We start from the raw sequence: 27,631 nt of genomic DNA, 5'->3' as shown, positions 1-27,631 counted from the left end.
TCTTCAGAAGTGTGACGGCTGCAATGTGTCAGTTTTAAAATGATATTAAATGTAATAAGTTATAATGGTATGACTTTAGCAGTACAGCACTGCTCAACTGACAAACCTTCTTTGATTGATGAATGAAGTATAGTTTGTATCAAAGTGTCATATTGCGAGGTACGTGTTGACACATGATACCGAGGCTCTAAGACTGTATACAGGCGAATTGCATGTGGTGCAAGTGATATTTTTTACGTTTAACAGCCATAAAAAAGAGACATGATGGCACATTGTTTGCATCTCTGGGGCCCTAGGTTCAATCCCAAAATTTTGTATGTTTTCCCCATGTTTGTGTGGGTTTCCTCTCAGTGCTCTGGATTCCTCCCACAGTACAAAGACATGCTAGTAAATTCATTGGCTTCTGGGAACACTGGACCTTTTGTGGGGGTGTGTCTGTGACGGACTGGTGTCCCATCCAGGGTGTATCCTGCCTTTCCCATGTTGCTTGGAAAGAAAGGTTCCAGCTCCCCTGTGATCCTGTACTGGATTAAGCAGTTAGAAAATGGATGGATGGGCATAAAAAATTAAAAATGGAAAACAGATGAAAAACACTTGTTCACCATCAACAATGCCTGACTGGGTAAGCTGACTATGCACTTTTAGACAAACTCATTTGGGTTTATAGTATCAATAATAATATGCTGAGGCCTGTGATGTGTTTGTTTGGGGGAAGGGGCAGTGTATCCTAAACATTTTATATTTATGTATTGTAAGTGCGCTAAGGGATGGAAAAGGTTGAGTAGCACTGTCTTGAAAGTTAAGTTTATTGCTGCATTTCAGCGGGGCATTCATGTTTTCTTAGAATTATAGTATTGTTTCATAAATATCAGGATAAAAATCCCAAAGTCAAAATGCCAACAGGAGATCATCTTAAGCTTGTTGAATGTATCCAGTTCAATGGCCTAGACCAAGGGACCCATTGCTGCTCTGGCTGAGACTCTACTCAATGTTTTACATTTACTGCAGTGCGTAGAGCTCACTTTAAACATACTTCATTTGGTTCAATGGCAAAGTGAGGAAGTGTGATGGATCTATGTTAATAAATATGTACATGACAATATAACTTGTAAAAAGATCTTCTTTTTTTTGTCAAACATAAAATACATGTATACTGTATACAGCCACAACTGAAAATGTCTGCCACTGATAGAGAAAGCTAATGAGTTATGTGCTTTTATGGTTATTGTAATTTATGGTTATTTTAATTTATGGTTACTCTCAGGACTCAGTTGTTAAACTTGCATTGGGAAGGTAACGGCCTGTGAATCAACAGTTGATATGTGGGTTAAGTGAATATGAAGATGCAATTCGCTGGCATGCAGCTGTGAGTTTTTACTCTCATATTATGCCAATTGAGAAAACAGGACTAAAAACCATGACAAGAACTTTGTTGGGTTTAATCCACATAAATTCTGTTCTCTCAAAATAGCCTCATCATTGTGTCTTGTGTTTTACTGGCATGCAACACATTTCCTTATATTATGCAAGGAGTCCAATCCACTCCATTTCCCTAATAAAGTAACCATACCTCACACAAAAGGCATCTTTCTGTGGGAAATGTATAGATTATCCTGCCCAATGCTCAATAAAGCTGGAAATTGATTACATTTTGCCAGGGAAACATAATTCCAGGATGTTGCTTTCCTCTCTAATCTGAGGACTGCCTTCCAGAGCTGTTTTCACAGAACTTTCAAGCAATTATAAAACAAACACCAGATCTGCTTTCAGATAATATCAGGAGAAGCTTTGCCACCATGGTACAAGACCCCCTCTCCTTAAACAACAAGCAAACGCTTTCTGCAGGAAACAGAACAAGAGATATCACAGCAGCCATCCAGGGGCTTGAACCTTTCAAAAACATAAAGCCTCACTCACCCATTGTTAAGGGCCTGAAATGTATCTATTAAAAGTTGCAACTATGCTTGCAATACCAATGTGTTTCAAAGGCTCTATGTCTATCTGATACTCCAGCTGTACTAACCAAATTTAGTACATTTTGCTTAAAACACACCACTGTTTTCTCAAACACTACTCTTTTAAATAAATATTTAAACTTATTTAAAAATTAAATACATATATACAGAAAACATTGGAAAGAAGTGTTATAAATGAGCATGTGCAATTTTTTGTGTTAAAACCTAAATAAAAGAACAATCTGAACGATAGAATGTCAGACAAAAGACATGGATATTAAAGTACTGTGAACACACTACAAGGTTGAATCTTACATCTGAAGATGACTTGCTTAACATGCTTCAAGAGGGATGTGTGGACAGACTGTTGTTTTCCAGGGATTATAAAATCAGATGGCCTGTTCAAGCAACAGCATCATGAAACAGATGTGCTATACAATGTAACTGCAGGAAATACATTTTCATGGAGACTGACAGTGGACCCCGAATATGTTAAATTGTGTAGCATATTCTTCCATGCATGTGAGTTACTACACACAAATGACAGTCGCACTGAGACAGTGTAGAAACCTCTTGGGCGTACAGCCTTTGCCAAAAGGGACATGCTATCCTATTTTCACAATGTGGGTGTTTGAACATGTCAGCTAACTTTATAAAGCACTTTGTTCTCAGGTCACAAGAGCCAAAGAGAAGACTCCACTAGAGAAACACTCACCTCTCTTCTGCATAAAACTGAAGAGATCATCCAAAAACTCTTTCCTCTTTTCATCATCATCCAGCTCATATAACTGAAAGAAAAAAAGAGAAATCTGAGTTACTCGGGGTCTTATCCTATCGCATTATAAGAGTTTTGAAAAAGGAGGATTCCTCTCTTAATAATTAGACCTAGGGACAAAAATGACTTAACAGAACATGTACTGTATGCACAGCGCCTGAAAAGCATGTGGTTTAACAATCAAAAAGTTTTTTGGAGTTTTTATTGTTCTTATTTCTGTAATTGTATTGTGAATGTATGGTGAATCCCATTCCTTTATTATTGGGACTTTTAAGCCTGGAACAACTACTGTGCTTTTAAAGGAAATCTAAGGGAGCTTGATTGATATTGTAAATATCTGTGTTTTTTGTAATTAATTAAATGTGTTTGTGTTTCTAAATCTAAATTACTTTAGGGTTAGGGTTAGGGTTTCAAAATAAGAGCTAGCACTTTTTCTTTTATAGCATTTGTGAAATTAATAAATCCTTTATTATTTAAAAAAAAACATTATACTAAAAGCACTTAAATAATTTAAGGTATTCATTTGATGCTCTAAATGATTTAACAATAACATAAAGGTTGATTACCAGTGTCATACAATAATGTATTGTAGAAAAACAAATACTGAAGAAAGATTCTCAGCTGAAAATATCAGTATCAGGTATAGCTGACCGAACATTTGAACATTTGAATTTTTGGTTTTGATAAGAATGACCCAGAATGCCATCAACTGGCATATTTTGATTCCCTTTCCAAACTGTATTGTGAAACCTAAATTAAATGAAAACCATTTTTTTAAAACGCTTTCACACTAAGAAGCTAGTTAAAGATAAAAGAAAGAACCATTACAATAAAAGGGTAAATAAAAGTTAAAATCTTCATATTTGCATGGCTCTTAAAAAGATGTCCATTGTGCTAGTCTTGATAAACGATTGCAGTTAATTTAAATTTCATAACTTTGCAGTGCAATTGGACCCATGTAGATTTAATGCTGAAACACTGCAATTATTCATTTTGCTATCGTATTTATAAATAATTTTAAATTCTTTTGACTAGATTAACCAATTTAGGGGCTTTTGTGATTTATGTTTAAAAACATATAACACATACTTTTTAATCTTTTAATGAATTGCCTCATACAATGTACTGTTTAAAAGCATACAGAGTATAGTATGTGCCTTAAAAAGATTTTTATTGTTCAATACATTCCTACTTTTTATGTACTACACAAAGAGCTTTTCCTTATTCACTTTTGTTAACCCACAATTTGTTTTCTTATTAAATCAATAAAGTAATTTCCACTCAGTCCTGACTTCACAATGAAATAAAAAAGAAAGGCTTTATAGTATTACTTGTAATGACGACTGCTTGTAAATGTTGTTTAGATAGTACAATCTCTACAATAGTACTTGGTAGAGAACTCTATCACACTTAAAATAATGTCTTATTAAATAACTTCAATTCTCTGCACACATGATGGACGTAATATTTTTATTACAGCAAACATACCACAAAGACTGATGTAAAAGTCATGTCACAACTATAATACAAGGCTGTATTGCCCTCTCTTACAGTATATTGCTGGGGTTTGTGTGTTTTTTCTGGTAGATTTGTTCAAAGTGTGTTTAACAATTTACTCCCTGGAAAAAAAGGCTAACCTGCCCTACTGTATCTGAATGTGAAATAATTGTAGTAAAATGTGACATTTGAGCATGAAATATTCCCATTTCCTGCAATTCCATTATTAGCTCTTTAATTAAGAATCCACCACAGTTGCTAAATGTAACAAAGTGTTTTTTTAAGTTGAATGAGGACCTGTGTCAGTATGTATTGGCTGCACAGGACAAAGTAGAGGTTTAATCCCACACTGAAAAGCAGAAAAAAAGAAACAACATGAAGGCTACTGAAATGTGCAAAAAGCTCAACAGCTGAAAAGCTGTGTTTCTTCTTTCTACTTTTTAGTAGAAAAACATTTAGTTGTTTTTTATGTATTTAGTTCCAAATTCAAATAATTTGAAATATAAGTGTAAAATTTAAACTACATGTCCTGAACATTTTAAACATTTTTTCCCTGATCATTTTTAATTTGATGCATGTTATATGTACAGGTACTGTATCTACACATTTCTGAAAACGTAAAAAAATGTGAAAGATCCCTGACACCTCAGACACATTTATTCACATATTTAAACCCATTCATTACCTAAAGTCAGAAAAGAAATTAATGCAGTCACATTTATTTAGGTGATGAAACCGTCTCATTCACACACAATTCTTTAATAGAACTGAAAATGTCAATACTAAAGGCCATCTAATCATATAATTAAATATAACTGCATCATTACTCATCACTACTTTGTTGTTCTGTAAGTAGAACAAGGAGAAAAAACATGCTTTCTTCTGCAAGTGTTCTACTGCTTATACAAAAACTGATACATTTTTCAGAGCTAAAGTAGAAAAACTAGTAAAATTGGTTTAAATTCTAAAACATTCAGCACAAGTGGTAACTTCAGATGCTTTTGTAACCTACTGTAAGGCATCATAACCTTCCAATAAATGGAGCTTAAAAGAACATCCTCTACCAAGCATACTGTAGTGAAACCACATTTCTTAAAAACATCAGGATATATATATATATTACAAGCACAATGCCCTGCTTGCATTTATGCTTTGTAGAAAGAATATTTATTTTTGATAATTGTTGTTTAGATTTGTCTTTAGATTTCAATTTTGATTAAAAAAAATAGATTATTTCATAGCACAGCACCATTCTAGCACACTTACTAACCAGGAGAGTGAAGTTGCTCTGTTTTTCCAAAAGGTTAAGCTAATAGATAAACAATTCAGTAGATGAGCACTTTTCAAGTGCAATAGGAACAGTGCCCAGCAGCAATGGATAGAAATCAGGGCAGTCTTTTCCTAACACCACAGTGCTCTCTCACGACAGTATAGAGTGATGCCAGAACTGCAGGAAAAGAAAATACCAGCTGGATTAGCAAATGTGTCACTAATGAAAATTAGAAAGGCCTGATAATTCAGGTTTCAGGCATGGAGACAGGTACTGTATGAATTAAAATTTGAATAAAATAATTTAGGAAACATTTTATTGTTTTCTTTCTTACAAATATAAGAATCACAGCTGAAGAACCACTTTCACGATAATATGTGCATGTTGTTTAATTCCCGGGGGGGAGGAACTTGTTTCATTTCATGCTAAAGTAGATTTTTTTTTATTTTAGAGATTATTCTGATGTCCATCATCTTTCGTGCAAGATGAATCAGTTTCATGAGAACAATACAGGAAACATTTATGGCACAACCTTATGCAGAAGCCACAGTTTCCTACTTTAGAAATAGGTTTTGTCATGCAAACATCCCACGCTGACATTTACATTACAAACATCAGTTATTTTGGGTAGTTATACAGCTAAATGTTGACACATGAAAAAAAAAATGAAATTTGGATTGGATGTTACAGAACTAAACGTCCAACAAGTGAACTAAACTTATTGTTTCTGATCCTCCAATACAAAACGGTTTTTCAAGCACCAAATACAGCTACTATGCCATTAAAAACTCAATTTTTGCCGAAATTGTCTCTTGTGAGATCTGCAAAAAAAATAAAAAGGTTTAATCCAATTGAAAAAAGGATGGTATGTTCTCTACCAAACATATTGTTTAATTAAATATTAAAATTCAGTCCTGGTATGTAAATCATTGTTCTCTGAAAATACAGTTGTTTTAAATGTGTAACAATCTTCTAATGATAATAAAGCGTTGACATGGGTATAACAACAGATAAAGAAAATGTCGTTTTAATTATAATTGTATTTGGAGACAATTAAATTTGAGAAAATTAAAATACACCAGTTTTTCCTAATATGTGACACAATTCTTATTGGAATAACTATTATGTGTTTTTCAACCTTTCCACATGGCAGGTTCTCAATCAGACAAAAATGCACTCTGACATGGAGTCACTGTGCCTTTTACGATGAGCTGCTGGCTGAGAACTTCACTCTTTGATGGAAATATGTTACTCTCAGCTCAGTTCCAATAAGTCACCAGCCATGTAAACAGGCCTTCTGATCAATACAGGAAAAAAGGGGATGACCTTTGGAAACTGCAGGGCACGAGAAATGAGGCCCCAGAGATAATAACTGAACATTTAGGAGTATATTAGCTGCCATCAATCTCTAAGAACCGAAGCAGTTCGATACCAGAGTAGCTTTAGAACGAGAAGACATGGAAAAGTCGGTAGGCGAATGCATTTACTATAGTTGAAAACAGCAGGACTCTCAAAAATCATGACCTGGAAATAAACTGCTCTACAACAGCACAAACAGGTCACTCACTGGAAGCAAAAATAATATTTTTTAACACCTGAGTTGTATTTCAGAATTTTACATTTAATAAGAAACTGTAATTTTAAGGAACACTTAAAGAAAGCACCTCAATTAGTGTAGCACTTTACTTGATAGATGACAGTTCTACTGAAAGCTCTAATAGATCACTGAAGGTCTGCACAGAATATATAACTAAAATAACACTTGATTCAGTATATTTTCACAATGTAAATGTAAGCACAATTCATATAAAAGGGGAACAAAATCACTTCTGTACTGTTTCAGCTTAAAAGCAGAAATTATTCTATGATAACATCCATATACCACATGTGATTATAATCGTATTGTAATCATTAACAAAAACCAATTGCTACACTGTTTAACCATTTAATACAAGGTTGTGACTTCTGGAAACCTTCCATGTTAAACCATTGAAATCCAATTTTCAGTTTGTGAAAATAATACTAAAGGTTAGAAAATTGGTTATGTGGAAGTTAAAACAAAATGTACATACTGCAATAAAATATCAATCCCCAAATATGTTCACTCTTACTAAACTATCACAGTTATGCTGCACTTTTTCACCATGCAATACTGTACCACACTTCTGAAAATGACTCCAGCCTACATACTGCTGGTTTGCTCTGCTCAAATAATCATAAATACTCTGTATCAGGAGGACAATACTGTTTCAAATCAAAGTATTGTTGTTATGTTTGCAATTGCCCCTCATTACAGCAATGTGCATTTTGATTAATTGAATCCTCAACCCTCACTCTTAGAGACCCAGGCCACGGCAGAGTACTGGTCAGAGGTCTCATTTAACCCAAACTTTAGCTGTTTCTAGGCCTCTATGGTTTGAGCTAATTCCCTGTAGCTTACTGTTTTACATGTCAGACATGCACCACAGCAAAGTAAAGCGCATTAATCATTTTTACAAAATAATTAATTGTATATTTTTATTTTTGACTTGTCTACACCAAAAGCAGGAAATGTACAAGTTACAGTATCACTGAGATCTTTGAAGGCAAGCCTATTTTGTCCAAAGCTCGCAGTTCATCTTGACAATAAGTATTGTGAACAACCCCTCTGTTCCCTTGTGTTTTGTAGGCTTTAACCTGATTTTCAAGCAGAGCCTGATTTTCAGCAAAGGGGAAAAAGAAATTCTGAGAAAAACTAATTGAAGGCAACATATTTCAGACTCCTTCTCTGTGATGTAAATGTAGATTTCCTGAATGCATGATAAGTTATTTTTTTAATACTGGTAATGCACAGCATTGGCATGTTCTAAAAAGGACGCATGACACCTTGAAACATACTTTCTATCATGACCTCTCAGGTAGCCTGAATTGTGAAGAAAATGTAATTAGGAGTCTCAGTCCACGTCAGTCATAATACCTTAGCCCCATCGACCACTAGTGTCATTAAATATTTACAGAGATACTGTATTCATCACGTGTTTGTTTTATGCTTCAACACTGGCAAAAAACATAATACAAGAGAAATATGAAAGCTGCAGAAAATTAAACTGATGTATTGAATTGAATTAACTATTGATTAATTCATTAGCAATATGAATTAATTGTTTAATTAACAATATGAGTTAATAGATTGGTTACTAACTACAGGTAAATGTCAACTAAAACAACAATAGAAATATATGTCCCGCAGCTAATGAAGAAAAAAATGATCAGTTATAGTTACAATATCATATTGTTGTATTGTTGTATCACTTTTCTGTTAATGAGAACATATAGCCTAATGCTACGCCAGTGGAGTTAAAATCAAGTAAGAAGAAAAGCAAAAACTTATTTAAGGTAGATTTCTGTTTCATATTAAGACAATTGAGCTTAACAGCAGTTTTTAACTTTGTGCTTTAGGACATGAAGCAGGTAGTGAAATGGAGATGAGATGGGCTAAGGGAGGTGGTGAAGCTTGGGACAGGTGTTTACTACAGGACTTCAGTGGTGTTAAATTTGCAGAGGCACTGACTTCCTGAGACAGTAACTCTTGGCAGTCAGGGGTCAGTGCACTCAAGCAACTTCAACCATTTCCTTTTCTTCCTGCTATGGTATCTCTCTCTCTGCCACTCAGACTATTTTCAGGTTTACTCGACCTGACGTCACACCACAATATAACTCTGGAAGGTAAAATAAGTAGTACTTACAGTAAGTACATGCATATGTTACATGTCTCGGTTCTAAACAACGAAATCACCACAAAAACAAAATCACATAGGAAGGACTCTCTTTCATTAATATACCTGAATACAATACATGTATTCATGTATCGAATACATGTTTGGAGGCAAAATTCCAAGAATCCAGAAAACTAATCATTTGGTAACTACAAAACTCTTGAGTCAGCCTCTGCCTCACCCGTAGTGACCACTGTTTTTTTTACTGTTTCAATAGCCAACTTTACTTTATTTTGATGAAAATAGCCTGTGAAAGGGCAACATATAAAATGCTGCATGAAATTAAAGTAAACTGAATGCATGAAACTGTCACAGCCAATACTCAGTAGAGGGAGCTCTTCACAGTCTCAGCATTTTTCATATAAGTGAGTGAGGGATACTAATCGCTACCTGTGGCCATGGTGACCTTCTGCTATTCACCAATTTTATCCTAGAAAGAGTCGTGCACTATGAAGAAACACAAGTGCCAGTGAGAAATAACTTACTATTCACTATTGTCTGATGGAAGAATAGAAGAGAATTATTGTGTATTACATAAACAACACAACCACACCAGCTACATTATGAATGATCATGACTATACTGTAAAACACTTACATTTTCAAAAGTCTTTTCCCTTTTGTAGCAAGATTTGTTATCCCTGCAATCACATTTTATGAAAAAAGAAAAAAGAATTGATTGGGAAAACTGGTCAAAATACCCACATCTTCAAAACGTTATGCTAATATTATTCTATCCATATAAAACATAGGCTGAAGACATTTGTATTAAAATGTTGCTTACACTGACTGTTGCTGGCATAAAACAATAAACTAGGTAGTCCAGAACATTTTTGGAAGTAAATTTGCTTTGTGTACTGTATGTTGTGTACATAACCATATTAAGCTCACAATTATTTAGAGGCTAGGTTCTAAAATGAATCCTGGTCCCATATTAAGTAATTGCAAATCTGACACAGAGCAACCATGATACATAACTGAAACTCATGAAGAAACCTGTACAGAAACATGTAATTGTACCTTCTGTCAGGATAATTGGGTGTCTTAAAACATTCTTAAAACATTATTCATCTCTTTGTTTAAAACTATGTGGAGGGAAAAGAGCATTGCTATGTTTCCTTTTTACAAAATACCAGAATACATTCCTTTTAAAAGACAAATGGGAAAACAAACAAAATATGAAGGTAATTGCCAACATTCATATTTTACAAAGAAGTTTGAGAAAGGTCAGAACATCAGTTTGTCTGTGATATTATTCTGAACTGTGTTTTTACCTTAGGGAGTGCCTGGTTCACTGCACAATATGGGCAGAGTGGCCACAATGTAAAGAACTGTAGATATTAAACTTAGAAATTCTTTCTTTTCAATCAGTCTCTGACGGTGTGACCTTAGTTTTTGTATTTTTTTCCTGCCCTTTTTCAATACAAGTCCCAAAAAGTTTTTTTTTAAATAGAAACGTACCAGTACGTACTATTACGTAATCTGTCACCTTCCTGATTTTCTTGTGGCTGAAAAAATAGCTAATGTTGACAATAAGTCCTTTAAATTATTTTATAGACCAACAATGCCATACAAAAAAACAAGATTTTATTCACTAAATGTCCGAGATGGAACAATTTATAATACAACACACTAACTGCAGGTACTATTCTGTAGCATGTATTTTTACACATTTCCAGTATGCCCTGTTCGTGTTTTTAGGAGCCCCAAAAATATCCTAGATCTGATTCCATATGCCTTTATCAGTTTTTTTCTCTGCTCAGATGTAATTTACTAAATAGATCAGATTCCAAACATTCTATATTTCTGTCTTCTGCGGCCTGATGCAAACATTCATATGTCTGTAGTCCTAATTATTTTTTGCAAACCTATATAACTGACCATTTATTCTGACACCTGATTTTAGCAGGAGTGGTTCCTTCGGTAGTACTTTGCAAGTTCTAGTATGTTAACAAAGTGAAACAGCAGTTTTAAATCCCACTTTAAAACTGTCCTTGCCTTCCACTGTTCTTGCCTCTTGAAGTTATTTCTTTTGTTGCTGTTATTTAATTAACATCCACAATGTACAACAGTCACATATTGTTCCAGTCACATTTTTCCATTCAGGTTCATTTTGTCAGAGAGCAGACTGAAAGTGTGTTTTTTTTTCCTTGTTGTTCAGAAGAACTTTTAATTCAGAGCCCCTTCATGAAATATAATAAAAGGGTTACATTTTTGTTTGCTTTAAACTGAATAACACCTCAGTGTCAGAATTATCCCAAGGCCAGAATGCCTTACTTGCGACCACCAGTAGTCCAAAAAAACCAACAGGAGGATTAATCAAGCCCAATTTCAGTGGCTGATGGCTCAACGTGTGTGGTATTATCAAAAGCTCACTGCAAGGTCCAGGGAGGCTGTCATAGCAGATGTGAGTGCACTTGTGCAGCAGAGTAAGAGAGAGAGGGAGGAGGAGTTAATTAGAGAACACCCACGCCTGCTTTAGCTGGCATGAATCCAAGTGGCAGAGTGCCAACACTCAATTCCCCTGCACGCAGCTTCTACAAGGGAGCTGACATAATGAGATGTGTAAGTTAATACGAAGCAGCGATCTTTGTCTCTCCTGATGAAGCGCTTGTAGTAATGGGATTTGCTGGGTACTTGAGCTGATAGACTGGATTAAGTGGCAGTGAGTTGACCGCATATTGGCAGAGCTAAGTGTTATTTTAGTGCTACGGCCCTAGAGGAGCACCAGTTCAGTTGTTAAGTCAAGCATCGCTGATTTCCTTGGCGAACATTGCGAGCTTCTAGTGTACAGGCACGCAAGCTGTTATTTTGCTACCTCTGTTGTTTCGAGCGTATAAATTGCATAACAGCAAAAGAGAAGAAAAAATGTACATCTTTGTTGAGAGCCTAACCAAAAAGAATTTCTCTGAAAGCATCTGTCACACCTTTTTATGTTATAGACTTAACAGAATACATGGAGTCCAAACACAATGAAAGTTCAATATTTTACTTAAGCAAATAGGCAGAAACAAATTTAAGTACATACATTTGTATAAGCCATATATACAGAAAGGCTTGGTACACTTTATTGTTTATTGTTTATGGCACGCATTACTACATACGGTACAAAATGTAACAAAACCCACTTTAACATTAACTGCCTAAAGATAAGTGATCTCTTCCATTTGAAGTGATCATTGCCAATTTTTCTTTTGACAAGTCAAAAAATGTCAAGCTGTGTATTACTTTGTGTGTCTTTTTAATAGTCAAATTTAAGCTGCCTCAAATCACATAATTTAACTACTTTTTTAGCTGGGCTTGGTAAATTAATTAATATACATCTCCTGAGAATGAGAGCCAGAAATGGATGCATTATAAAAAAAAAAATTCAGTCAAGTGATAATGATCAAGGGGAGAACTTGCTTCTAAACTGAAACTAAATTTTCAACATTCAGAAATAAACTGAATGAATGTGAACACAGAGAGAAACAAACTCTACACAGATAGCACCCCAGATCTGGACCCCAGCACTGTGAGACAGCAATGCTGACCACTGTATACTAATATTGCAATACCAGTTCTTATTGGTATTAGTAAGATAGACTCAATACCAGTAGACTCACGGGTTATTCCTCATCCTTTTCACAAAGCACAGACCTTACTAACATCAAACTGGAATGATATAGCTAGAACTGTCTAGAATTAGACTTTCTTTAACCATAAAGAAACTGTACTGTAACAGGTGTTCTACATTCTACATTTCTACATTTGTAGACTTTTCTCCACAACTGCACAACTAAAGGTACTATCAAAGGGGAGCGAGGGTGGCAGGTGCTTTCCCTGATATACAGGACAGGACAGGGCCTTACAAAAGTATTCAGACCCTTCTGTAGTTCACATTTTGCTGCGTAAAAGCTTGCATTCATTACACGTTGATGTATCAATTCATATTTGCTATCTAATTAAAATGATCTGGTGAAGGGTGTAAAAACACTCCAAAGACCCTTAATATCTCATTGATCACGGGTGAAGTCGGTCATTAAAAAATGAAAGACACACAAACACTGCCTCCTGTAGATCGGGCTGCTCCACCAAACTGATGGCTGGTCAAGGAGAAAACTGGTCACGGATACCAATGTGAGGCCAACTGCAATTTTAAAATATCTGCAGAGTTCAGTGGCTGAGATGGGAGAAATTGCCCAGAGGTCACACAATAACCTCGTCACTCCACAAAGGGGGCTTATATGGAATGCACAAAAAAGTCACACAACAAAGCACCTAAGTGATACTGCAAACATGTTGACAAGCGGTCACACAAGACTAAATTGGAACTTTTTGGTCTAATTGTTATATCTGACACAAATCCAGCGCAGTTGGGGGGTGGATAACGACAAGTCAGCGCAACTGAAAGGTTAAAAACTCACCATGCTTTGTATCTGCCAACTCCTAGCACACCCAATCACTCACAAATGGAAGAGCACGGACAATTCCTGCACCTTCACCAACAATTCCACAAACAATTCTCTTGTTTACTGAGATATTCTTTTATTTACTGTGAAATAAAAAAATGTTACCCACCATATCTGATACACGGATGAACACTACAATTTTCATTCTTTACTACACAGCCCTTTTCCGAAAGTTATTTTGAAATGACTTTTGTCCTCCAGAGTGAATATTTTGCATTAGATATAAATTGAAATAACTCTAAGAAACATGGTACTTTTGACTTAACAAATGATTCTAGACATATACATATACACTTAGTGTGTTTCTCTAAAGATGTGTAGTGTGCTTTTAGTCCATGTCTGAACAAGTTTGTGTCAAACTGAATTAGAGACAATTAGGTGCTGTGGCTGAAATGTTATGACAAATGAGAAAAACAACGACTGATTTGTTGTAGAAAAAATGCTCCCTCAATCTTACATTTGTGAAAGCTTTAGTATATAATTCTGGGTATCAGATGCATTGTGTCAGAAATGTAACATGGGATTGAAAATGGTTACCTTTTCTTTAATCTCTCAAAACACTGGATTCATATGGGTGAAAAATACAATGAAAAACACAAGATTCACACTGTATTTATTAGTTCATGAGTTTTGGCTGCCAGAAATAGTATTATTCATAGTTTTTTCATAGTTTGTTGGGATGCTGTGCCCCTGAATTATAAGATATATTCTGGAGCGGTGGTTCTCAAACTGTGGTACGCGGAGCGCCGCCAGCTGGTACGCCATATGACCCTGGAACTTTGTTGTGTGCGCTGAAAAATTTGGGACGGGTTTTCATATTTTCTATTTTAAGACATGTTGAATACGCCGCCTAAGTACTATGATACAGCGTGCGCTAATACTTGAGTGGACACAGAGCTACAATGTAATTCTATTCCACTCTATAGGAATGCATGCTATGAACGTAAGTGACCAATTGTATTTAGAAAAACTTGTCTCCAACAAATAGAGAGGTAGGAGAACATGCGTGATTTTGGAACAATGCCAATGTTGTAAACAAAGGAATGCATAGAAATGCGTGATTTTGAAACAATGCCAATGTTGTAAACACAGGAAAGTGTGATAGATAACATAAAAATATTTAAGAACTGTTCAATGTTGATTTGAGAAAAACGAGCGTCTCTGTGTTTTGCTCCCATGCACATGAAATAAAAACTTCTTTTAACTAATGAGACAGACTCCTGAAACAGGGAAACATGCAAGGATTGCTAAAGTAGGTAAGCCCCACACTATTTTTGAAGAACCTTATTTACCATTGGCAAAAGAGCTGACACGTATTGTGTGTGGAGAAAAAGCTGCTAAACAGCTCGACCTGCTGCACCCTCTGAAAGACACAATCACTCATAGAATTATTGAAATGGCGGATGATATCAAAAGTACGCTTGAAGAGCGTGTTAAGATAAGCAGATGCTTTTCACTGCAATAAGATGAGTCTGTAGTCGATTTGGCCAATTCGCTCGTTTACGTTAGATACGAGTTTGACGGTACGTCCCATGAGGACTTTCTGTTCTGTAAACCGCTACCAATAGGAACTACAGGAGAGCACATATTTCATCTTCTGAATGCATTTATCGAAGAGAATGGCATCGACTGGATAAAATGCGTCGGAGTTTGTACAGACGGTGCTACAGCGATGACAAGCCGACACAGTGGTGTAGTTGCACGAATTAGAGAGGTTGCTGCAGAAATGAATGGACACATTGCAACATCCACCGTGAGTCCTTTGCCGTCAAGAAAATGTCTGACGATTTAAAATCTGTTAGACTCTGTTGTGAATTGTATCAAGACTCAAAAAATGAATTCACAATATGCTTTGCTCGACTAAACGGGCTAACCACTCTCACTGAAATGGTGCTTTTTTATTGTTTATTTTTATTTGTTGTTGTTCCTGTTTTTTTTCTGTAGAGGGCTTTGAGAAGTCACCTTTAAAGGCACTATATCAAATAAAGTTTATTATTATAATATGTATTATATGTGTGTGTGAGTGTTTGCACACAAGATGACTTGTAGGTGGTACATGGATGTTTTGGTTTGATCAGGGGTGGTACTTAGTCCAAAACGTTTGAGAACCACTGTTCTAGAGAATAATGTAGCAAAGTTTGTTTTATGTAAATAGAAGGAACTACAATATTTTATACTATTAGATCGTTTTCAGAAAAATAACTTTTCTTAAAAATTGAAGTGGCTTTATTTTTATTAATTCCTCAGTGATTAAAAAATGTAATGCTTGCATTTTAGCAAGTTACTGCATTAGGACTGATTTATTCAGAATTTAAACAGTTCTGCTAAGAAGTGTAAAACTGCTAAACTGTAACATAAGCAGTAAAGTAGTATAAAGTACTTAAAGGCTAATACTAAATAACATAACATGAATAACCTTCATCTGTAAATTAAATGACGTTTAAATAAATGGTATTCACTACTCACAGATATTGCATGTAGTTACAGTTCTGTACTTAAGAGTGTGTGGACTGTGTATTCATGCGGCATGACTGTGAAAGAAACTCATTTGCCAATGGAATGGGCACCATCCATCTTACATCAACATGCAAATAGTGAAATATGGTGCACCATATTGTGAAGGTTAACAATAATCCTTTAGACTGTCTCCAAACAAGAAACAACATGGCAGGTGAAATTCAAAGTGAAATTCAAATAAAATCACAAACTGAATTCAAATGTAATGTCACCCCTGACAAACAGAGGCTTTGTTCTGGAAAAGGTCTCTACTTTATCTAAATAGACACATATATCTAAAGGAATATATACTTATAAGATTTACCTAATCTAGTCTTTCATTTACAGAAAAGATATACGCTATATATATATTTATTCCATTTCACATTTATTTATAATTCTGCAATGTTCCATGACATTTTACACTCATAAAATGCATGTGTTGTAAATTAAAAGAGCCTAAACATTTACACAAAAATGTACCCTGAAGGCCATTGGATACGTTAAACTACTAAAATCATGGGAGGTGATTCTAACACAAAAGGTTAAGGGTAGTTTTCAAGCTTAATTAAGTTCCAGATTAAATGTCCCTGTGTAATACAGTATGAAGTCTAGAAAGTGAAAAATGCAATACAAGCTCCTTGTGGGATACACATTTGAAATTTACCAAATAAGGAGCAAGCACTAAACCCTATAAACACTATTCTTATCTACTCCTTATCTACTTACTACTCCTTTTGTTTGTGTGGCATATGCAAAACCATCACTGATCCCAGTCTCGTAAATGTTGTGGACTTACATCTTCTCCACACTGTACCTATGGTGGGCCTTGTATACTTTACATGAGCTACTGGTTAACCCCGTTTAGAGGCCGAGATCTACCAATTTTACTTCACCTGTGACCCCAAATGGATTTAAGCTTTGCCCTCATGATTATTAAACTGTCAGTTGACATCGTTCATCCACACATCGTTTTCAGTCTTAAGGCAGGTATTCGAATCCTTGTTCAACCACCCTTGACTGCCGTTCTTTTTTAAAGCTTTGAGATATTCTCACTTCTGCTTTTTAGATTCACTTCTTGCTTATCAGTTAATATCCTATTAACATAGTAACTTAATAATGTTTTTGCACAACAGAGCACAACAGAACAGAACTACCTAATAATGTTTTTGAAATCTTTTCTAGTGATAATACTGACTGCGTATAAAGTGGTGCTTATTTGATTGAGAATGAAAATGCATAATACTCACTCGCTTCAATATTAGGTAAATGAAATTAAAGTTTAATGAATTAGATCCTTTGGTGGATTTTTCATTCCTAAAAACAAGATTTTTTGTTTCTCAAAACTTGAGATATTGCCTTTCCTGTTTTTGTTCTCAATATTAATTTCTAGTATGTGTACTGCGTAAGACATAAAAATCTGAAGGTTCAGACAGGATATCTTAAACATGTTCTCTTTAAGATATGTGATGTTAATTACTTACATGTAAGTTTTGTTGATCATGTTTTTGTCATGTCAAGTGTAAAAGACACAGAAAAGGTGACAAATATTTTTAAATATTACAAAATGTAATTTAGTCATTTAAATATGAATTTCTTCTCATAGATGATGGAGTAATGTTTTCAACCACATGTAGTGCTGATTGTTTACAAAAACTTCAGATTTCTCTAAGGTTTTTTTTAAAACATAAATATGCATCTTGCTGCTCCCAGAGAAAGGAGTTTTTTCTTCATTCTTTCAAAAACAAAATAAACTCAGATTAATAATGGGATCTATCCTTTTGCTTAAATATGCAGCAGTGGCGAAAATAAACCCACAAGAGGGGTCAATTACTGATGTCCATCAGAAGAATCTTATTTTATACTTATTGACAAACCACTTCCACTGAGGATTTCTGCACCATATGGCCGATGATGAAAAGGCTCTATTTTGTTGCCAGAGGCTTATTTCTGGATTTCTTTGTTCAGGTGGTGTTTGTCATTAATGGGTCAGCAGTCCCACACAGACAGAAATACATCAAATGACATGTAAAGGCGTCCAAATCGTTCTAATGTTTTGAGAATTTCATATTTTTTCCTGTGCACTAAGTGCTTACCAAAAAGACTCCTGTTGTAAATCTTGAAGATCTTTAATGTCATACTAGTATGCCCGTAAATTAACCTCCTTGGGGGTTTTGTGTAAATGTAGCTTTACTGTTCACAGAGGTACGTTTTGTATGTTAATCTAATTTGTGTATTACACTGTTGTTAACAAAAAAACTTGGGTTTACCACTGACACAGACTGAAAATGTACAGCACGATGTGTACTCAGATGACCATTTTTTTCACCCCTCTGGTATGCCTCTCTGAGTTTTCTACCAAAAGGCCCCTACATTGAAGTCAAACAGTTATGACAGAAGTATATGGGGTTTTCACCACATCAGCTGCCACATTCCAAGCAGTAGAGATCTCCATGTAAGTGTTGTTAAGGAAGAGCAGGAGTTCTCTTTTTGGCTTAAAAAAATCAACTGTGGAAGCATATTTTTTTCTAATTAAGGATATGTATTCTGGTAAAAAGTATTCATTTGTTCAAGTGCCTGCCTGTTTAAAAATGCTAATAAAGTTGCTGTGATGAAAAGTAAATCTAAATACTAAGGTAATTGAAACATTTTATCAGAGGTACAATCAGTGGTAGTCAAGTATTTGCAATTTCTAAATGTAACGGTCAAAATGCACACCTATTTATTTCATACTCTGATACAGCAATCATCAAAAACAGACTGATTGATAGGCAATGTTAAGTCTCATTAATAGGAACAGGAAACAGTATTATCTGAAGAGAAAATCAGATAATTTCACCTGGTATAATCTATGAAGGGGAGAATCTGCAAAGGGCCTTCAATTTTAAGAACGTTTGTCAGTTAATGCTAATCTGTGCATTCACCTTTCTGTTTTAGAAAGGAAATTCTGTCCACGGACCTGAACAGGTAAACAAAGTCATACCTGTATGACGCTTGATTTGTGTCTTGGTACCAGTTTTTTCATTATCCTTAGTTATTACAACATTGCCAGATTTCCACATGCTGTTTAATCTGTCCACTCTTTAAGTGTATGTGCGTGCCTACACTGTTCTGAGACTGATCTGAACCAATGACTGACAGTATCAATGCAGATTCAGTGTTACACTAAGCTGTGTGGCTGAAGGTGAAGATTTAGTCAAGCCCTTGGAACTGCCAATAAGATGGAATAAACAAGACATCTGTGCTCTGTTCCTTGTTTAAAGGATTATTTTCACTTGTCAGCTACTGATGTCCAAATGTCACAGGCAATGTATCCACCAGCTAATGTATAACCAAAACCCTGAATAGAAGATGAATGGTTCTTTTTATACATACATGATCTTTCCAAGCAGACACATCTGCTACTCATAAACTGAATTGCTTAGATTTTTTTAGATACACGCTGGCTATTATGATTCAGATACCCTTTACAACATGACATGGTCATCTTATTTCTGCTTTGCTATGGTTATATTAAACCTCCAGCATCCAAATTTCCAATAGTTTTTGGCTTCCCAAAACTGGTATCCTTGCATTCTGAAAAAAGCCTAAAAAACAGACAGACATTTTTCAGTAAACGCTTGGAAAGATCTCATGAATTATATATCATGATCAGATGCAGTTTATTTATGTCCGAGTTCCATCAATAATTCAGAATTACAGCTTGTTTCCTGATTTTATTGATGTTTCAAATAGCCGTCTGTCTTTTGTAAGACGAGGGGTGCTACCACTCCCTCGGACATTATAAATGATTATTTAAAGGAAGGTGGGGGAGAGAAAAAACTGAGGACAATTCTGGTAGTTTTTTCATCTTTATATTGTATTTACGGTATATATATTTTGCTGATATATGCTAAATCAAAATGTGCAATCATAATTACTATTATTACTTAAGGACATTGAACACAGAATAAATTAGAAATTAGAGGTTTGCTAACTGCAGTAATTCAGAGAGGAAACATAAAAGGCAGTTGTGAAAAATGTTTAAAAAATCAAGGTACAAGTAATCCAATAATATGATCATACTCTTTAAAATAGCTAGCTTCAGTTTCTGCAGAATCTGCAGTTATCTGTATGTATTAGTCTACTTCTAGTCACCAGCTACCATATTAATAAAGATAAATATTCCAGTTCATGAGCCATTTATAGAAGTCTTATTTTGTTGTGGCAAATAACATATAGTATGTGATGTACGGTTGTCTAGAAATGACAAAAACATTTTACAAAAAATGCTTAAGGCATTTTTTATACAGTACATGCTTGCCAGGCAAACATCCAACAACATAACATTAACCAAAACAACTCTACGTGTCTGTATCATTATTGTAAGGAGTAATTGAAAATCCATCAAAGCTTCTCGAATGACTGGGCAGTTCACTCAAAATAGAACCCATAATTACACTTCCTGATTTAAAAGACAGGTGCTTGTGTTTTATTTTTAAAAATAATGAAGATGTAAGGACCTACATGGAAAAAGAATCCAAGAAAATAAGTGGAAAGAGTATTTAGGTAAATCAAAAGAAGAAACATTCACCTAAGAAGTCTAGAAAATCTTGTTTGCAGCTGGCTAAATCTCAATGCATATCAAACAGCAATCATTGCTTTTGGATGGCTATTTTTATGAGCTAAAGAGGAAAAATGAATATTAATGTCCACAGTCTTATTCCAATGGCACAGAAAAAAGCATACAGGTATGACAAAGAAACAGTGTGTTAGACTACATAATAAATATTTTGCAACATTGTTTGGGAATATTGTTCTATTCACATAACTCATCTGATTAATTCAACTAATTAATCACTAAATGGAGATACAGTATAGCACCAGTAATTTTACAATGGGGTTCTTTCGTATAGCCGTATAGCATTTTAACTAGTTTCAACAGGAAAGACATTTTACTGTCCTGTGTAACATTCTCACTTTTTTTGTACAGAAAACATGTTTCGTTCATAAGCTTTAAAATACAAAATATTCAAGAATGAAAAATAATGCAATGCAGTGTAACTACCATGTAGCAGTAAGAATATTGTATGCAAGGAATCAGAGATAAAGGAAATAAGGAATGACACTGAGTAGAGTGTAGGATCAGTGGTGGTTTAATGCTGGCTTTAGGGATTATTTGCTCCCCAGTAGAAATTGCCTTTGAAGACATATTTACAAACAAAGTGGAAAAGCAGAGAATGGACTGTGTTGCTTTCTAGGATACTGGGAGTTTCTTACTACTTTCAGTGGGAGGGTTAAAGGTTAAAATGCCATACACACTAAAGGAACAAGTACAAGACCCTAAGAAGGGTCCATGTTTGTCAAAATATTGTATGTTGTTTCTTTTCAGTGTGGAATTAACTTCTAGTTGTTTCTTTACAGCTTGCATGTTAACACAACTCCCTGCTCTGTCCTCTTTTTGTTTTCACAGAACGTTTCACTATGTAAATCCTGGAAATAATTAAAAAAACATTTTATGCACTTCCATGTTTGCTATATCATCATTTTTCTATGTATGAACATTTAATACATGAAACATAAATAACTTATAGTAACTTATTTTGTTTACTTGTGGATGTTGGATTTTGAGTAATGTTTTGGTCTCATTTTTACTTAATAGATCATTCATCCCTGATCCAGACTCTACATACCATAGAGTGACTTTGACTGTGGCATAAGCACTAAATTAATTCAGAAGTCAGAGACTTCATGTTGCAGGTGAGCAGGTGACTTATTCTGCTGAATATAACAAAGCACAGAAAAGAACCAATATGCTGTGCCTACCCAGATAACAATGTATTGCCCTGGTATGTTGGAACATGGACTAAGTCAATGCAATGTGGTTCACTGTCTGGTGAGTTCAAGGCAATCACTTTACAACCCTTCAAGAAGTTATAGTCAAACAGAATATATCAATGACATGACACAATCTGGAAGACCGCAAGTCTCACCGAGATCAACACATCATCATGCTGTTTCGTACTGTTTGTTTTTACACTGCCAGTTCCACTACTTCAGAAATGACAGGCCGCAAAATCCCCCACATCAGCAATTCACCTTAGAGGAGACAGCTAAACAGTCATCGTTCACAGCACAAACAGCCACACGGGTGCCCTGTGCTCGCCACTGTTCACCAACGCAAGATAATCATACCAGAGTATACCAGAGTACTCACCATTAGTGGAGACAAGTTCCCTTTAGTGATGAATCAATGTTTAGCTGAAACAAACCTGATAGATACCAGTGAGTCCAACAGTCCATTCAAAAAGAAGGACAAAGTGTGTTGGTCTGGACAGGAATTTCACGACACTACATACTGTAGATCCAGATGTTATGGGTTTCTCCTGATGTATAAACTTTCCTGCAGGACAATACAAGTCCTAGCTTCTGTGTATGAGAGCATGTGGGCTGTGCCCCATATGGTGATGCACAACAGTGTGAAATACTGTACTTCTGTGAGCTAGGCAACCTCTAAACAATTACGGTGCATCTATTATTATTATTATTATTATTATTATTATTATTATTATTATTATTATTATTAAGCCACTATGTATAATATATTTTTAAAATTAAAATCTAAAATAAAATTATAAATTATTATTTATAGGCAATTAGTAATAATACTGCATACTGTATGTAATTAAAAAAGCTATACTGTCTTAGTATATCTCATTCAGAGTTGTGGGAGGAATATGGTAGCAACATCCTGTTTCAACAATGTAATCATTGCTTTTTATGATACTGTTTGTTGCTAGTAAGTGTACAGTATGATTAGTGCAGGAAACAGTGCACTAATAAAGATTTAATACTACCGATCTTTCTGAAAACCACATGCAACTGTCGTACTTTAAGGATTCACTGCGCCACCTGGGAGTTTAACAAAGTAGTGCAGTCCCGCATCAGAAAGTTTCAGAAAGCTTACCAAACTAAAGGGCATTTATGTCAAGTTTACATTGCACTATTACAGATCTAATGGTTTGCTTTTATTATCAATAAGCAAAACAGCCAATAATAAAAAAGAATAACATGGCCATTAGATATATCATGTTCCACACCTCACAAAATTTCAAACAAGCAGTAGAAAAAACCTTAGCCAGTGTATATTACAGAAGGCAGACAGCTAAATAGAAAGCTGTTGATTACTATCCTTAATTTTCTACATACAATCAAAACTAATAAAAATCACCTTCATTTTTTGTGAAAGTACTGTACATGTAATTGACAAAGACCAGCCATACAATCCAAGAAGAATACTTATTTTCTATTGATTACATTGATGATAGAGCAGAATTTCTTTGTGAAGTCATGTTTCCTTAATTAGATGTATCTTTGAGAAAAGGAAGACTATAGCAAATGGAAATACAGAGGACGCAGCTTTGTGTGTGGAACATGTGGTTGTGACATTATTAAAACTATGATGTAAAAGTTAGGGTAGTACTGCTGTAAATAACAATTGGGAAATTTTAATCCAGCATTTACTCTAATCAAATGTTGCTATTTAAATAGCACTTGCTTCACATCTTTCAATCTTACACAATACATCCATATTCAGAACCACCCTGTACTTGTGGTATCTATATACTGTATATTATTTATTGTTAGACATTAGATAATTACAAACATGTTTCTTCTTGCTATTTGTTTTTACTCTAAGGTCACGTTTATGTTCTAAACCCTCAATTAACGTTATAAAATTGAATTATCTCCTCCCAACTCAATATAACACAAGCATATGTAAAAAAAAACGTTCTTACTACTTTACAGCAAAAGTACACAAGATAGTATTTTTGAAATAATAAGGAAATCGAACTTTAATAGAGACACGCCAACAAATAAAAGCAAACAGAAATTAATAGAAGTATGAATAGAAGCCTTGAAAGTTTTAAACTTTTAAACATGACACACAACATTCTTTTTATTAAAGCACCAAAGGCTAAGTGTTAACTGGTCCTGTGAAATCTGACAGTTGGAAAGATAAGATTTCACAAAGGATGCACTGTATGGGTGGCAAGTCACAGAGGAAATACTGAATGTGGTTTTTCTAAGATCAAAACCCATTTTGATGAACACGTCTTTTAAAAGTATTTGTTCTTACGTCTTTCCACATTATTTATAAGAGATCTGGGGTAAACACAGTAGTGCAGTGGTTAGCATTGTTGCCTCACTGCACTGGGGCTCTGGGTTCAACTGCGGATGTGGTCTATCTGCATTATTATGTTCTCCCCGAGTTCACCTGAGTTAGTATGTTTCCTCAGGGTGCTCCAGTTTCCTCCCATAGTCCAAAAACATACTGGTAGGTCAATTGGCTTCTGGGAAAAATTGGCAGTAGTGTGAGTGTGCATGTTCGTTTCTTCGTGTGGCGTGTACCCCGCCCTGGGCCTGTTGCTTGCAGAGATAGGCTATAGCTCCCCCACAACTAGAACTGGATGAAGCAGTTAGAAAATGGATGAATATGAAATTACAGAAAGCAAAGGTACCTAGAGGTCTGGGGTCATCAGGTGTCACAGCCAAACTCAATGCAGGTAATAATCTCCAGGCTGATCTGGATTTAAATCCGGTGTTACATTCAGCAACAAACTTTGAAAATAAGCTCAAAACCCTCACCCCCTTACACAGACCTTGACTTCTCGGGTGTTTTATCTGATTACAATCAGTGATTCAGGTACTGGACAGCTGAAAGTGCAGAGTGGTGTTTATAATGGCAGACACTGTGAACAAAGCAAAAGTAGGAAAGAATAGGTACTATATTCAGCCAGGCAAAAAAACCCACTAGTATTTAAGATTTAATAAATAACTGAAAAAACAAAATACGTGCTTTCTACAGTACAGTATGTTACTTCATTAGCAGGGCTTTACAATACTGTTGTCATGCCCTTATTTTTGTCCTTATACTGTATGAATATATTTTGCAAATGTGACCCATTCCAAAGCCTTACTCTCAGTGACTACTAACATTGTCAGTCACCACTGGAAAAGACACAAAAATCTTTGCCATATTGGAAAATGAACCACATACAATCACATATCCTCTCTTATTAATTTTGAACAAAACCAGTCAGAATTATTTAATTGAAAGAAGTAACATTAGATTCTGTTGTCACAGGTACATTCAAGACATTTTGTACTAAAAAGCGTGTTGTGTGGGGGTATAAAAAAAAACAAGGGGTCACTTCTAATAGTAGTATACGGTATAACATATCAGTATTCATGCAACTAATAAGCAGGGCTTCGTGTATGTTCACACAGGTCATGAGATACTGAGCACTCAAAGCTGAAATCCAATGACCACCACCTTTATTACGAATCTTCAAATGTCTGAAAGTAATGACTACCCCCTTCATCTTGGCCACTTCAAAGAAAAATAGCCTCAAGCTTTTAAGATAGGTACAGAGTATAATAAATCATAATGGAGGCCAAATCAGCTTTTGCATTCACTGTAAAAAAAATATCGCTGGAGATATCCTGTCTTAATGTTTCAAAGTAATTAAAACAAAATAAGGCAGTTCCTGTATCTTCTTTCATCACAGCCCAAAATAAATTATGACTCACCATTGAATACCACACAGACTTGAGTAACCAGGTTTACAATTTATAATAAATTCCATTGTCCATTCAAATTTATAATAAGGATATCTAATTTTGATTGCTAAATAGTACAAATGTTTAATCCAGCTTTGAGAACAATGGTTTTGGCCTTAATTTGATATAGAGAAATCTGCTGAGTCAAGATTTTTAATTTAATAATTTAAAGAACCAGGTAGATGAAGAAATCACACAAATTGTCTACGTCAAACAATTAAACTGACATCTCTTTTGGGGCTTGCATTGATAGATTATATTTACTCCGAAAGATTTCTTTCAAAATACTTCAAAATTATTTGCACTTCATGATTAAATGACCAATAGCTGGTGCATAATCTCCCATGTAAAAAAAACAGCCAAAGTCAGCCAAAAGGACAACTGGTACATGGGAAATACTATCAATCTCAATTTAATGGGGCTTCCCTAAACAAAAAAAAACTATACTGCACTTAAAGTCTCACACACCTCCAACAGTATATTGTAACACTGTTTTACAGGCTAATGCTTTCTATGTGGCAATGGGATTTGGGGTTTTACATTAAGGGAACAGAAACCAGATCTCTGTGGTCAAAATCCCAGGGTGTTTCTTGAAAAGAGTAGGGGTTTTACCCCAGTGTCCTGGCCAAATTTCATATTGGCCCTTACCAATTATGGCCTCCTACTAATCCTAATAATGATAATAATGAATTGACTTCATCACTCTGTTCTCCTCCCCACTGATAGCTGGTGTGTGGTGAGCATACTGGGGCACCATGGCTGCCGTCGCATCATTCAGGTGGATGCTGCACATTGGTGGTGGTGGAGGGGAGTCTCCATTACCTGTAAAGTGCTTTGAGTGGAGTGTCCAGAAAAGTTCTACTGTATATACAGTAAGGAATTATTAATGAATTATTAATAATATAGATCTGACCCAGACAAAATATACCAAACTAGTTTATTTAATATTTTTTCTGCATTTCTAGCCATCATCTTTATTTTTGTATTTTCAGAGTATTTCTGACATTTCATGGAGTTTTGATAAACTTGACATCCTAGAGTTTCCATTTTGTTCATTTAACCTTGATTCTGAATGTCTAGTAAAAATTATGGGGTTATAGAGCTGAGAATGTTAATACTTTATGCTTTAAGATTAAAACAATATTGTTTTATGTAATTAAAATAATAACCACGAATTTAAAATATGAAGCAAGTGACCTTAATTTGTATAATTTTCTATGTTATTTGGTAATATTTTAGACCAAAGTATGGAATATAATGGTAAATTATATTAACCTTCTTGAATAAAAAATATTCAATATTAATTCTAATAATAATTGATACGATAGTGAAACAGGGTGAAGACAAAAGGTCCTTTACTGGGGACATGTCACATCAGTGAAGATCAAAGGTCCAAGGCGACAGTTATACTTCTTCCAGCCATGATTATATGCACCTGTCTGCTTCCTTGCCAGAGATTCAAAGTCTCCAGTGTCAGAAGACAAAAAAATGTCCTTTAAATGGGTTCACACTTTCATCAAATCCTAAAAGATTGACTAATTTATGTCTAAAACTCTCTATCCACTTAAAAGATTTGTGCCTTCTATGTTTCTCCTAGAATGTCTTTCAATTTCCCTCCAGTGTATCTCATTTTACCTCTTACTACCTACTCTTATGTTCTCTTACTAATTTAATAATTCTTTCCTTCATTCTCTCACAATCATCAAAATGTCTTTTTCATAGGATGTCAACAGAATTGATTATTAATATTCGATATTTATGGGTATCGGTTTTTGCCTCTGCTTCTGCAAGCCACATCAGCAACCAATACCAGACATGCTGATAGAACCA

At 35.0% G+C, this 27,631-nt stretch overlaps 1 protein-coding gene across 2 annotated transcripts in view; it reads right to left on the bottom strand.

The window, feature by feature from the left end:
- Window positions 1-27,631, bottom strand: part of arid3c (AT rich interactive domain 3C (BRIGHT-like)) — a 176,424-nt gene that overhangs the window by 39,871 nt on the left and 108,922 nt on the right. For both annotated transcript variants that reach the window (XM_069187159.1, XM_069187158.1), the window contains one exon: window positions 2,671-2,743. In XM_069187159.1, coding sequence (XP_069043260.1) covers window positions 2,671-2,743 — 73 coding nt within the window. The remainder of the gene's footprint in view (window positions 1-2,670; window positions 2,744-27,631) is intronic.

Source organism: Lepisosteus oculatus, chromosome 3 (genome assembly GCF_040954835.1).
Source record: "Lepisosteus oculatus isolate fLepOcu1 chromosome 3, fLepOcu1.hap2, whole genome shotgun sequence".
Lineage (NCBI taxonomy): Eukaryota > Metazoa > Chordata > Actinopteri > Semionotiformes > Lepisosteidae > Lepisosteus > Lepisosteus oculatus.
Note: the sequence above shows the minus strand (reverse complement) of the source record. Positions and strands in the feature narration are given on the sequence as shown.